General features: G+C 34.7%; 1 protein-coding gene across 2 annotated transcripts in view; it reads right to left on the reverse strand.

Annotated features, from left to right (window-relative positions):
• The window catches only part of LOC149800574 (spatacsin-like), a 174,567-nt gene that overhangs the window by 66,289 nt on the left and 94,809 nt on the right, over positions 1-13,469 (reverse strand). For both annotated transcript variants that reach the window (XM_089954521.1, XM_089954520.1), the window contains exons 23-26: positions 9,938-10,086; positions 6,124-6,318; positions 3,442-3,549; positions 628-823 (exon numbers count right to left, since the gene is read on the reverse strand). In XM_089954521.1, coding sequence (XP_089810647.1) covers positions 628-823; positions 3,442-3,549; positions 6,124-6,318; positions 9,938-10,086 — 648 coding nt within the window. The remainder of the gene's footprint in view (positions 1-627; positions 824-3,441; positions 3,550-6,123; positions 6,319-9,937; positions 10,087-13,469) is intronic.

The following is a 13,469-nucleotide window of genomic DNA, read 5'->3' on the forward strand; positions in this document are numbered from 1 at the left end:
TTTTCCACAAAGTTTGGTTCAAGTCGTTGATGTAATATAGTGTTACTTTGTACAAATAATTTTTCTTTCTGTCACAGTGACTTTGACCTTTTGACCTCAACAATGATAGGCTTCTTCCTCACCCCAAGTACAAACTATCCACAAAATTTGGTCCACGTTTGTGATGTAAAACATAATTTTGCAGAAACTACTTTTCTTTTAATCACAGTAACAATGACCTTCTACTTTTTAACCCTATATCACTATGCTTCCTTCTTACATTATTAACTGTAGATGGAGAAGAATTTGAGTTATTGTGTAGAAATTAAACAGGTGACAGACATACCGATTGATATCATGAAATAATACACTTTACCATATGGCATGCATATAATGTTTTAAAAGTACAAAAAAACATATCTGATAATGCATTTTTCAAGAGTAAATTTCAGCTGTGATATAATAAACCAATGAGTGATAAAAAAATGTACAAGAGACTTTGTTTGGCACTGCTTACATGTAGAATCAATATAATTTACATTTTAAAAACAAACTGGTTGATAAAACGGATAAAGCTGTTCAAGCTGTTGATATATTCAAAATGATAAAAAATAGTACATTCTAAAAATGGTATAAAAACTTTAATACCATCAAAACTGAAGACCAGTGTAATGCTCTCAGTCTCAAGAAGTTTCAGTAGCTGAAGGACCTCATATATACTGGGTGTGTTGGTCAGCATGTAATGAAGAATCCTGTATGTGACCTGCTCTAGCCAGGATGAATCCCCAATAAGGCTCTGTGGAGGTCCCAGACTCTCACTGGAACTGGAACTCTCATGGTGAAACTAAAATCAAGAGTGACCCCAAAATGGGCTTTTATTGTAAAATATCGTTACATCTGTTATGACACTAATGTCATGCAAATTTCGCATAAAATACAGTGAATAATAGTCATCTTACAAAAAAGGACACTCCCAAGCATAGGAAAGGCACATTCATATGAGTCATGTGGATTCTTGGTGTTTTATCTGTCAAATGAATAAAACTTGAAGTCTTGGTTTTTTTAATCTGTCAAATGAATAAAACTGTCAGTGTTATTCTACCAAAGTCTGACTCACAAGTCTCTAAAACAACCACTGACCACCAGTCACAAAAAAGATACAAATAAGATCTTTTACTTCAGTAAATGAACCTTCAATCAGAATTACAAACCAACCGTCAACATTTGATTCATGCAGATTTATACTTAACCAGAAGAAAAAATATGGTATGTGTCAACTGATATAGGGAAACAAATTTTATGCCATGGAGATAACAAACAACACAGCTCTGACAGAACATGCATGTTTGTAAGTCCAAAAAGTAATACTCTATGTTTTGAATTTACTCCAAGTATCTGTAACTTTAAATATCCATAAAAAGCTTCATGTTGCCAGACAACCGTCTCAAGTTCTGTCATATACAACTGTCAAACATCTGTCAGTTCTGAATACCCATAAAAAGCTTCATGTTGCCAGATATAGCCAACTGTCTCAAGTTCTGTCATATATGACTGTCAAACATCTGTCAGTTCTGAATACCCATAAAAAGCTTCATGTTGCCAGATATAGCCAACTGTCTCAAGTTCTGTCATATACGATTGTCAAACATCTGTCAGTTCTGAATACCCATAAAAAGCTTCATGCTGCCAGATATAGCCAACTGTCTCAAGTTCTGTCACATACAACTGTCAAACATCTGTCAGTTCTGAATACCCATAAAAAGCTTCATGTTGCCAGACAGAGCCAACTATCTCAAGTTCTGTCATATACGATTGTCAAACATCTGTCAGTTCTGAAATACCCATAAAAAGCTTCATATCACCAGACAGAGCCAACTGTCTCAAATTCTGTGATATAAGATTGTCAAACATCTGTCAGTTCTGAATACCCATAAAAACTGAATGACCCCAGGCATGAATGATTGTTTCAATTTCTATCATATAGAATTGTCAGGCATATGTCAATTTTGAATACCCAATACAACTTTACAGCCACAGACATGGATGATTGTCTAAAGCTCAACAATATTGGATTGTCACATCTGTCATCATTTTTTAATACCCATTGTCTCAAGTTCTACCTGGTAAAACTGTCACACATCAATTTTTAAAATCATAAAAACTTAATGATCCCAGATATCGTCAATTATCTCAAGTCCTAACATACAGAATAAAAACTTGACGGCCCCAGACATGGCCTTGTCTTTAGTTCTACCATATGAAACAGAGCCCACATGGAATAACAGACCACTCTGCCAACTCAATCATATTTCAAGATGACCTGTTGATCTCCATCAAACATTCAGTAACTGGCAAAGAATGTCTCAATAACTTCTTCCCAAGTTAATCATTACAATGGAATGTTCGTGTTCTGATGGAAAATTGATGGGAACAGTTGTGTTCAATGTTTAATTAACGTTAATATTGGAAATTCAGCTTCTGCCTCAACAGCAAATTTGCTGGTAAAAAACATGTACCTTTTCTTGATACAGTATATTATTTATTATTATGACATTGACATTTCTTGGGATTTTACTTTCACCTGGAATATACAAGACAATGCTGTGCAAGCATTTTATTTTATAAAATTAAAACGAGTTTTAAATGTGGGAAGTATGTATGAGATTAAAAAGTACAGGCAAAACACATTATAATGCAATTTGTTTCAACGAGATTCCACTTATAACATGATGGCAGCATGGCTCCCATTTTTTAATTTAAGGTCACCTCTCTTTTTAACATCCTAAATACGTGCTCTCGGAAAAGGTGATTATTTGTATCCCTAGTAGATTTATAATAACAGCACTGTATTAAATGTTGCCTTAACTTCACCGTGCACCATTTCTGCCATACTGGCATGTATACAATTAAAAACTGAAGTATATTTGATGGCTGACAAAACCTTGCAAACAAACAAACAATATATGATCAAGAGGTTAATTAAAACAAACTGATGACATTGAAATTTCAATGCATATTTTCTATAGGGAAGTTTCTCAAAAAATTTGTTAACGCGATCCTGCTTATATCGCAATGTTATTCTCTGGACCCTGAGCATCATGTTATAATGGGTTTTACCTGTAATTATAAATTATGATATCAAAAAGAGCTATACTTTTAATTTTTTCTTCTTATATATACATACTCATTTTAAAACACTAAAGACAATAAAATGTCTAAATATACAGCATATTCTTTACATGACATAATTACGGGGTTTAAAGACACATCATCATCATACTAGTTATACAGTGCCTCTATAAAAAAGTTCTAAAATGCAAACAAAAAAAAGGTTGCAAAAATCCTGCATCCAAAATCACATTTGTTATTATGATAAGATGTTGGAAAGGAACTGTTTCATTTTACCATGAGTTGACCATCTGTAATTATATAGGTATTATACAAAATATTCAATTGACTTACACAGTACATGGCCTCCTTGAACTCGTCTAGAAGCATCTTGCAGCTGCTGTAATCTTTCTTTTCTGTGAAGGATGCATAGAACTTCAGGAAGGGCAACAATGGTGATATCTGAAATATCCAGAACATTTATCTGACCATTACATCAAAATAAAAAAGATAACTGATACTAATTTAAATAATGTAACTAAACTACCTCTATAAAGGTCATCCCTCTCAAAAGAAACCTTCAATCAAATGCCACCCCTCTTATAACACTGGTTTGGTAATGGATCCCATTAAAATTGGTTCAACTTTGTTTTATTACTGCAGTTTATCACCATATATATTTGTTTACAAGATGAGTCCTCCTGCAAACTGCACAGACCATGATTTGCTATTGCATATGCTCCAGGAGACCCGGGTCTATGCAGTTTGTTACTACTAATAAGTAAAACAAGCATCATAGACCCTGATCTGCTAGAGCAGTGTGTGTCGGCAGATCAAGGTCTGTGTTGCTGCAGTTGGATCTGACCCCTATCATTTCACTCATTTCTAATATTTGAGATTCATAACACCCTATTTATTGTTTCTCCACACTATTATGACACAGTCTTGTTGTAACATCACTCATTTTAAGGTTATCTCCCTTTTAGGATTTTCATGAACAACATTATAATGAGAGCACTTTACTTTTTTGAAGCTGTGAATTTAAATAAGGTTATATTTTGCCAATGGATGAAAAGTGAATCAATAAACTTTATTAAAACCATGAGTACTGCATACAAAATAAACTCAATAAATGTTTATGATACCATGAGTACTGCATACAAAATAAACTCAATAAATGTTTATGATACCATGAGTACTGCATACAAAACAAACTCAATAAATGTTTATGATACCATGAGTACTGCATACAAAATAAACTCAATAAATGTTCATGATACCATGAGTACTGCATACAAAATAAACTCAATAAATGTTTATGATACCATGAGTACTGCATACAAAATAAACTCATAAATGTTTATGAATACATGAGTACTGCATACAAAATAAACTCAATAAATGTTTATGATACCATGAGTACTGCATACAAAATAAACTTGATAAACATTTATGAATACATGAGTACTGCATACAAAATAAACTCAATAAATGTTTACAAATACCATGAGTACTGCATACAAAATAAACTCGATAAACATTTATGAATACCACAAGTACTGCATACAAAATAAACTCAATGTACTTTATGAATACCACAAGTACTGCATGCAAAATAAACTCAATATACTTTATGAATACCATGAGTACTGCACATAAAATAAACTCAATAAACTTTATGAAAACCATGAGTACTGCATATAAAATGTATATGGTCTACTCTAATGAAAGAGACAAATCATGGCAATAATATATTTAATAAGTCTGTCAACCATATTAACAAATTTATTTGATCCACTATTAAATCATTCACCAGTTTCATTGAATACCATCCTTGTAAAATGTGTATCTAACATAACTGATTGCATAGTATAGGTACTGCTTCCATCCCACCTGTTTTGATCATGTACACCTAGCAATGATAATGTATCACACAGTATGGGGTCCAAAGACATCCTAGCAGTTCTCATCATGTGTACCTATGATAACAGATTGCACAATAAAGGGTCCACAGTCATTCTAGCAGTTATCATATGCACTTAACTATGATAACAAATCACAGAATATGGTCCACAGACATCCTTGCAGTTCTCATCATGTGATAACAGATCACACAGTACAGGATCTACATATATCCTAGCAGTAATTATTGTCCACAGTCATCCTATCAGTTGTCATCATATGTATCTATGATAACAGATCACACAGCAATGGGTGCCATGATGTGCATCCACTACAAACTGTGTTGGGGCCCTGAGTGGCTGAGTGGTCTAAAGCACTCACTGTTACGAATCACTGCCATCTCAGCTCTGTCTGCATGTGTTCAAGTCTCAGACTTGGCTAATGTGGGTATGTAAGAAAGCTTGCCAGTTGCTTCTCGTGGGTCGGTGGTTGTTCCCAGGGTTTTCCAGGGTTCTTCCTCCATCAGTTACATTGGCTGCCTTGTAAAGCCTATCTTGTGCTGAAAAATGGAGTTAAACCCCACAACAAACTGTCATGATGTGCATTGTCTACAAACTGTGCTGTGATGTACACCCTCTAAAAATTGTGCTATGCTGTGCATCCACCATGAATTGTGCCATGATCTGCATCCACTACAAACTGTCATGATGTGCATCCACTACAAACAGTGCCATGATGTGTATCCACTACAAACTGTGCAATGACCTGCATCCACTACAAACTGTGCCATGATGTGTATCCACTACAAACTGTGCCATGATGTGTATCCACTACAAACTGTGCCATGATGTGTATCCACTACAAACTGTGCCATGATGTGCAATCCACTACAAACTGTGCCATGATGTGCAATCCACTACAAACTGTGCCATGATGTGCATCCACTACAAATGACTTCCAAAAATGTTTATCCCAAACTTTACACAAAATTTTACAATTGATAACAATGTCATCAACACTGTTGCTGCTACTGGAAAAGTTACACCAATTTATCCCCATCTGCATAAGAAAGACCAAACAATAAAGTAGAAATTTATATTACAAAACATAGGATTTCATTCAGATAGCACTCACAGGTTGAAATATATCAAATCCAGTAGCCAGGGTTGATCCCCACTTGTTTCTTATGTACAAATCTATCAATGCATCAATAGTCTGTAAATTGTACTTCCAAAAGACTTTCCCATGTTCCTCCAGGAAGGACTGGTGCTTGGTAACTGTCAACATGGATACCAGCCATCCACACAGACATGGTAGGACACTGGCACCCTGGAAGAATACAAATAAAATATGTGCATATTGTAATGTATATTTAATTTGTATCGTTTGTTTCTCAATGATCATATGTTATGTATATCTGTATTTCATCCACGACCTTTGTCCAAAATCAAGCTAATGGTGTACCTGACCAGAGACATTTATTTTGTAAACAACATAATACAAAGCAAATATTTCTCTATGAGTGTGGATTAAATATTCAGATCATTATTAATTGTAAACATGTTTATTTCAATTTGAGTTAAAAAATACAGTCTTGATTCTGACCTTAGAAACTTCTAGAATGGAAAATTCCATTACACTGACAGTGTATTTGAGAAAATGGTAATTGTGACCTAGGTCAAGCAGATGGTTATATAATCTTGTTTAACTAAGAATTACCCATTCTTACATTTACATCTGAAGCAGAATCATTCTTATTGTTGAGTTCAATTATTAATTTGGGTGCAATTATTTATCCAAATTATTATTCAATGGAATTACAAAGTGGTCAATAACATTCTTGGATTAAAACATTAGTTTGGAATTATACTGAATTCAGACAAGGACATTTTGGATTATATTACTGTGATACATAATAAAGACTGTTAAAACATCACGACATTCCAGACCATTGGCACATCAACACATTTGAGACTACAGGCACATCAACACATTCAATATCAAAATTTATTTGAAATACAACTGTAACTTCATACATTTGGATTTGTGATTTAACATTTTAGGACTTTTGGGGATTTAAATGACAATACTGTAAGTTCTTTCAAAATTTTAAAATTTGTATTCTAGAGAATAATTATTTGTTGAATCTTACAAAACTTGTTGGCTTTTGCTAATTTCTGATACTTAGTTTAAGAACATAGAGTCATAACTATGGAATTTTGATATGAATCAGAAAATTCAACATCAAGTCATTTTCATTTTGTATACACACATTTACTGACAGTAAAAACTATTAAATGTGGAATAATGATATAAATAGATTTTTTTTTACATTTAGCTAAAATTCAGTTCTTCCTCTGTAACATGCAATGTTGTTGATACAAAATAAATGTAACGGGCTGCTGGAGGTAGAATATTTAATATTTACCTGACCTAGCACAAATTGCCAAAGCCTTATGTTTATTGCCATTTATCAAAGCCTTATGTTTATTGCCATTTATCATTTTTATACTGACATCATATGCAACAATAGCAAATAACAGTACAAATACACAAGCAGCTTTCAATCTGTTCAATGTGTCTAAAAAAATACCCACATTACCATCTATAATTGCTTATAAGTTGGGTCCAACTGCAAACAACATAGACCCTCATCTGCCTTCACATAACGCCAGTAGATCAGGGTCTATTTTACCATATTATGCAAAAGCACATCTGGGTCTATGCAGTGTGAAGTTGGATGTAGCTTACAGGCAGGTGCATAGAGTAACATAGCAAGCAACTAATCTGATCTCTGCCAATAAGTGCTCATCTCAAAGGGAAAAGGCTAAATGAAAAAAATTCCCGTCAGTTTATTTGCATATGTAAAAATAGTCTAATATTATAGTACATTTGTGAGTCTTATGTCAAATTTGATGGCTAGTTTTGTGGTTCTGATACAAAGAAGACCAGACCTAATAGTTTTTAAACTTTCTGAGCAAAATATTCAAGGTCAAGGTCAAACACTCAAAATACTATATGACACTCAATGTACACCAATATAATAAACAATTTGGCAGTTTAGTAGAAACCCAAGTGTTAAAAAAAAATCGGTTAATCTAGCATTAATCCAACAGAAAAGTTGTAGACTCTGAAAGTTTCAGATTAGTAATCTGTCATTTCTTTTTTAATTGAAGGTTCTGAAAATAGAGGGCCTGGGTCCTTTCTGAGTAGCTACAGTTACTGTATTAGATTCAAATTTTGTTTTCTCTTTCAAAGCAGGTGGTCTTTTTATGAGAAATATAATGTTTAGTACACAATTTACTGCAAATGTATTGGTAACTCATAAGCATTTCTAAGAAATTATTCTAAATATACAATCTGAGATAAATTACTTAATTTCAATTAACAAAATGCCAGGTTTTCATTTCAGTCTGAACTGCTCTGGTGGCCAAGTGGTTAGAGCATTTGCCTTGGATGTGAGACGTTGTGGGTTTGAACCCCAGCTGAATCATACCAAATACTTATAAAAATACTACTAGCAGCTGCCTTGCTAGGTGCTTAGCATTAAGAGGTTAGTGTTAGAACTGGTTGGGCTGTGTCAGAATAATAAGACTGGGTGGGACATGATACTACATGTCTGCAGCATGATGCCCCGTGCAAGACATCACTATAACTGTCACACTTTGGACATCATAGTGATACAACTTAAAAATTGTTAAACCATGTTAAAAACTCAGATCACATATACATTCCATTTAAAACCATAATATCTAGAGATGAGTCAGAAAACAAATTAGCACTGCCTGCTGACCCTTCATATATTTATTCTCCAGTTGTCAAATGACAATATGGAATACACAGTAAAAGACAATTTAGCTGGTAAGCATGATTTCTATTATTGCAAGATAATTGTGTGATCCTAAAGAGAAGAGAATAGAGCTCCAAATCAAAATGCTAGAGTATTAAGTTTCAAACTCTTTACTTTTCTTTAGATACTTTGAAGCAGGTAATTCATACAGTGACACTAATCCCCAGGTGAGCTACATATAACACTTGTTGTCAAATTCAACTACATATAACACTTGTTGTCAAGGTCAACTACATATAACACTTGTTGTCAAGGTCAACTACATATAACACTTGTTGTCAAGGTCAACTACATATAACACTTGTTGTCAAGGTCAACTACATGTAACACTTGTTGTCAAGGTCAACTACATGTAACACTTGTTGTCAAGGTCAACTACATGTAACACTTTTCCTCAAGTCAACTACATCAAACAAACACTTGCTCTCAGGTCAACTAAATAAAATAAACACTTGTCCTCAAGGTCAACTATATATATGACAAACACTTGTCATCAGGTTCAACTACATAAAACAAACAAGGTCATAATGGAGTCTTCAACAATAAAACAATCTGCATATTTTTGTCCTGTACAAAAAAACACATACAGTTTGATCTGGCAGAGAACACTAATTATATCTGCAGCGTCATACTGTCTCTGCATAAAGAAGACCATGGTTTCTTTTTTCGAATTTCTAATGTGAACTTTTACATGGAAGATTTTCATTTTGTATGAATACTATTTGTTTGCTATATAGCTGGGATTTATTTCATTTTTATTTTAAACCATGTCTTAAAACAACAAATACTGATGTAGAAGAAAATAATTAACCATACATTTTCATATATTAAGTAGAGAGACATCTTTATGGACTTTTTTTATGGACTCCTTTAATACATGGGCAACTGTCTACATTCAAAATATGTTTCTCTATCTTGACTGTCCCAGATTAACATGTTTCTCTGTCTTGAATGTACCAAATTAACGTTTATCTGTTTTGATTGTAACATATTAAAATGTTTCTCTGTTTTCATTGTTCCATATTAACATATGTATGGCTTGATTGCCCTATATTAACATGTTTTTCTGTGCTTGATTATTTCTTTCAAGAATGATACCTTCATGCAGGCAGCTAGTTCAGCAAATATTGGGTTACGCAGTGTTACTGAATATGCTAGAAAAGCCTTCCATGGGAAGGGGTGACTCTTGGCAGCAAACACAACGCCAAACACATCTGAAGGTGCACTCTCTTCACTGATCTTGACATCTGCAAAAGGTCAAAATAATGAATCATGTATAAAAAAATGTACTGTACAATGGAAATATAAACTATTATTTTGTAATAATACAAGATACAGACAATTTAACGTGAAACTAATTCTTCCTAGTAAAATGTTTCTTCATGAATACTTACCTAATCATAAAACCAAAGGAGAAATACTACCTCACAAATATTGTCCTCCCAGATAAACTATTTACTAAAAAGAGCTAAAAGTTTTCTGCCCACCTAGTTTGTGGTCAGGCAGAGTGATCTCCCTTTAATGTAGGGATTGGTGGCAAAACCCATGAATATCTTAGTTACTACTGGAGCATACGGCACACTCGATATAGATGTAAATGCAGGGCAGGCTGGATGTGTATATGTGTTTATGATTGGGTAAATATTCACAAAAAAATATTCTGATAGAAAAAAAATGGGTTTCCTCTGTAAATGGATTACCAATCATAATACCTTAGGAGAATAGGTAAGATGGGGAAGGAGGTACATCCCCTTAACCTTGAGATGCTATCTCCGGTCCCCTCAGGTATGTGAGGCTGTTTCTAGGCAAGCCGACTCCAGAGGACTCCATCTGTTAGGAGTGGCTTTGAAAAGGGAAAATTTTACCTACCACAAATCTGGCAGAAGTGGAGAGTCTGCATCTTATGAAACTGTCAAATGCACTGTTGTGCCAGAACTATAGGTCCCACTAGATGTGCCATAACTATAGGTCCCACTACATCAAGTTTGGCCCTTGGGGGTGAAAGATCCCAGAGGTAAAAACCGGAAAATGTGGGCTCAGATCTCTGTCTCATGGCATGGAAAAAAATCAGTTTGAAAACAGTTCTGGTCCAAGGCATAGCTTCCAACCCCTAAGTACAAAAATCCTGACTGCTTAATAAAAAAATACTGATTTTCAGGAGAAAAAAAACTGAATTTTAAAATTTTAATGAATGCATATGTAACTATTTATAACATCTACAACCATCAGTAAAGTAGGACAGAACCATACTTAATTATTTAATGTCAAAGTTGCATGTGTTGCACTCTTGCATTTTCTTAATGGGGAACCTTGTTCCTTTTGGGTGCCCATTTAGAAGGTGCAAAATTGCAAGATACACTCAGACCCAGGCAGTTTATAGGGGCCTTTTCCACACCTTTTTCTTTTCAATCATTATAGATTCCAATGTACCATCTTTCACTGATGATCTGAATTCTGTGTGATTTTCTTTCTGAACTGTTTTCATCCTAGAATGAGTAATCCTTTGTGATTTTACTGTCTAAAAGAAATTTACTAAACTGAACTCTGATCTAATTACACCAAGGTCATCTCTGTTATATATACATATATATATATATATATATATATATATATATATATATATATATATATATATATATATATATATATATATATATATATATATATATATATAATGTTTGTTCCATCCGCCTCAGATGTAGGAGGTCACAGGTTAGAGCGCCGGCTGAGTCATACCAAAGACTGACACAAACGGTACAAGCAGCTGCCTCGCTTTGCACTCAACATTTAGAGGTTAGTATTAGGACTGATCAACCTGGTGTCAGGATAATGTGACTAGGTGGGACATGATGCTACATGTCTGCAGAATGATGTCCCAGTGCTAGACACTACTATAATCTGCCACACTGCTGACATTGTAGCGATATGACTGAAAAATTGTTACAGCTACTTTAAAAATCCCAAACACACACACACACACACCTACGCTGGAAGTTTAGGATGAGTTGTTGATGATGAAGCAGAACGCTGATGTTTATTAGCTTTTTCATGCTGTTTTACGTCATGGGCACCTCCATACCCTGTAGTCAAATCACATTACACAATTTGAAAAATGTGAAGTTTTCTACATAAATATAGATGGGTCCACAATTCTAAACAAGATGGCATAATTGTCATTCCAGTTCTGTTTTCTTTTCTTTCCTGAAGAAACTTCTGAATCTACTGCTTTCCTTTTCAACATGATTAGAAGTTGAATATTACGAAGACAAGATGCAGTGATAGCGGTAACTGTTTGTGCAATTCAGCAGACAGGCATGGTAGCCTCAATTTCATATGAACCAATCATATTTTAGAACTCTATTCCTATTTACATGCAATACATTTCTATCTGAATGGAACTGAGTGCTTGTCCAAAACAGAAAGTTGCAAGGAAATTTTTCATTAGATTTTTTTATAATTAAAAAACGGAATTTTAACAAGAAAAACATACACTTATATTCAGGTCCAAAATACGGGACAAATACGGGAAAAATGGGACACTTGGCAGCCATGCCAAGGCAATGCTTTCAGCAACTGCTTTAACCTTGCAAGCTGAAATGTGTAACAAAATCATCTAAGCTGAAGTTATTTCTCAATTTGTAGAGTGATAACCCATATATTCAAGGATGAAGAGGGTTGTGCATTTATAACATCCTGTCCTGTTTGAGAGGTAAAAACAGGCATGATCTACCTTGACACAATGGCTCAGTCTTTTTAAGATACCACTTCAAGGCTACTTCTGCATCCTGTAGGTGGCCTTGAGTGGAAGTGTCCAGAGGAGACAATAATTTAAGTAGAAAGATCTGGTTACCCATGGATGGAAGCCTGTTCTTGGTTATAAAAGAGGAGAGGATACTGTCATAAGTAAAACTGACCCATCTTGCCAGATCTACATGTAATTCAGGTCGCCTGATAGGGTATGTATTTTGCTGATTCTGACGGCTATCACTAATGTGATATGGAAGCAGGTCTTGTATGAAAAGGTGAGCTACAAATGCTCATGAAATTGGTTCAAATGGTGTTTTGTTCAACCTGGTTTGTACCCAAGATAGGTTCCACTTTAGGTACTGAGCCAACAGTTTTGGACATGTATAATGAAAGTTGGAGAGGAGGTAGGATAGGTCTATGGTCTGTCCAATATCCTCTCGTTCGTGATCACTAAAGGTAGCAGTGATTGTGGAGTGGTAACCTTTGATTGTGCTTGATGCTAACATTTTCTCATCAAAGAGCCATTGGAGGAACTTAGCTATTACAGTTATAGATGTCTGCAGTACTGTGGTAGAATGTGTTCTTGTGTACACCACAGTGTAAAACTTTTCCAGTTGCCTTTGTAAGCTTTCAGATAGGAAGGCCTTCTTGCTTGAGTGATTCTCTCCATCACTGTTTGAGAGAACTGTTTATTTCTGAGGGCTTGTTTAATATGATCCAGACGTGCTGGTCCATTAGGTCTGGGTTCGGTGTGAAACAACAGCAATCATGGTTGTCTGAGTAGATGTACAACATTCTCTATTTTCCGTGGAATTTCTATTGTGAGATTGATGAGGCTGTTGATCCATGACTTCTCCCATCTCAGCTGTACAATGAGGATGAA

The sequence above is a fragment of the Sinohyriopsis cumingii genome, chromosome 4, assembly GCF_028554795.1.
Source record: "Sinohyriopsis cumingii isolate HCF-2022 chromosome 4, ASM2855479v2, whole genome shotgun sequence".
NCBI classification, from domain to species: Eukaryota; Metazoa; Mollusca; class Bivalvia; order Unionida; family Unionidae; genus Sinohyriopsis; species Sinohyriopsis cumingii.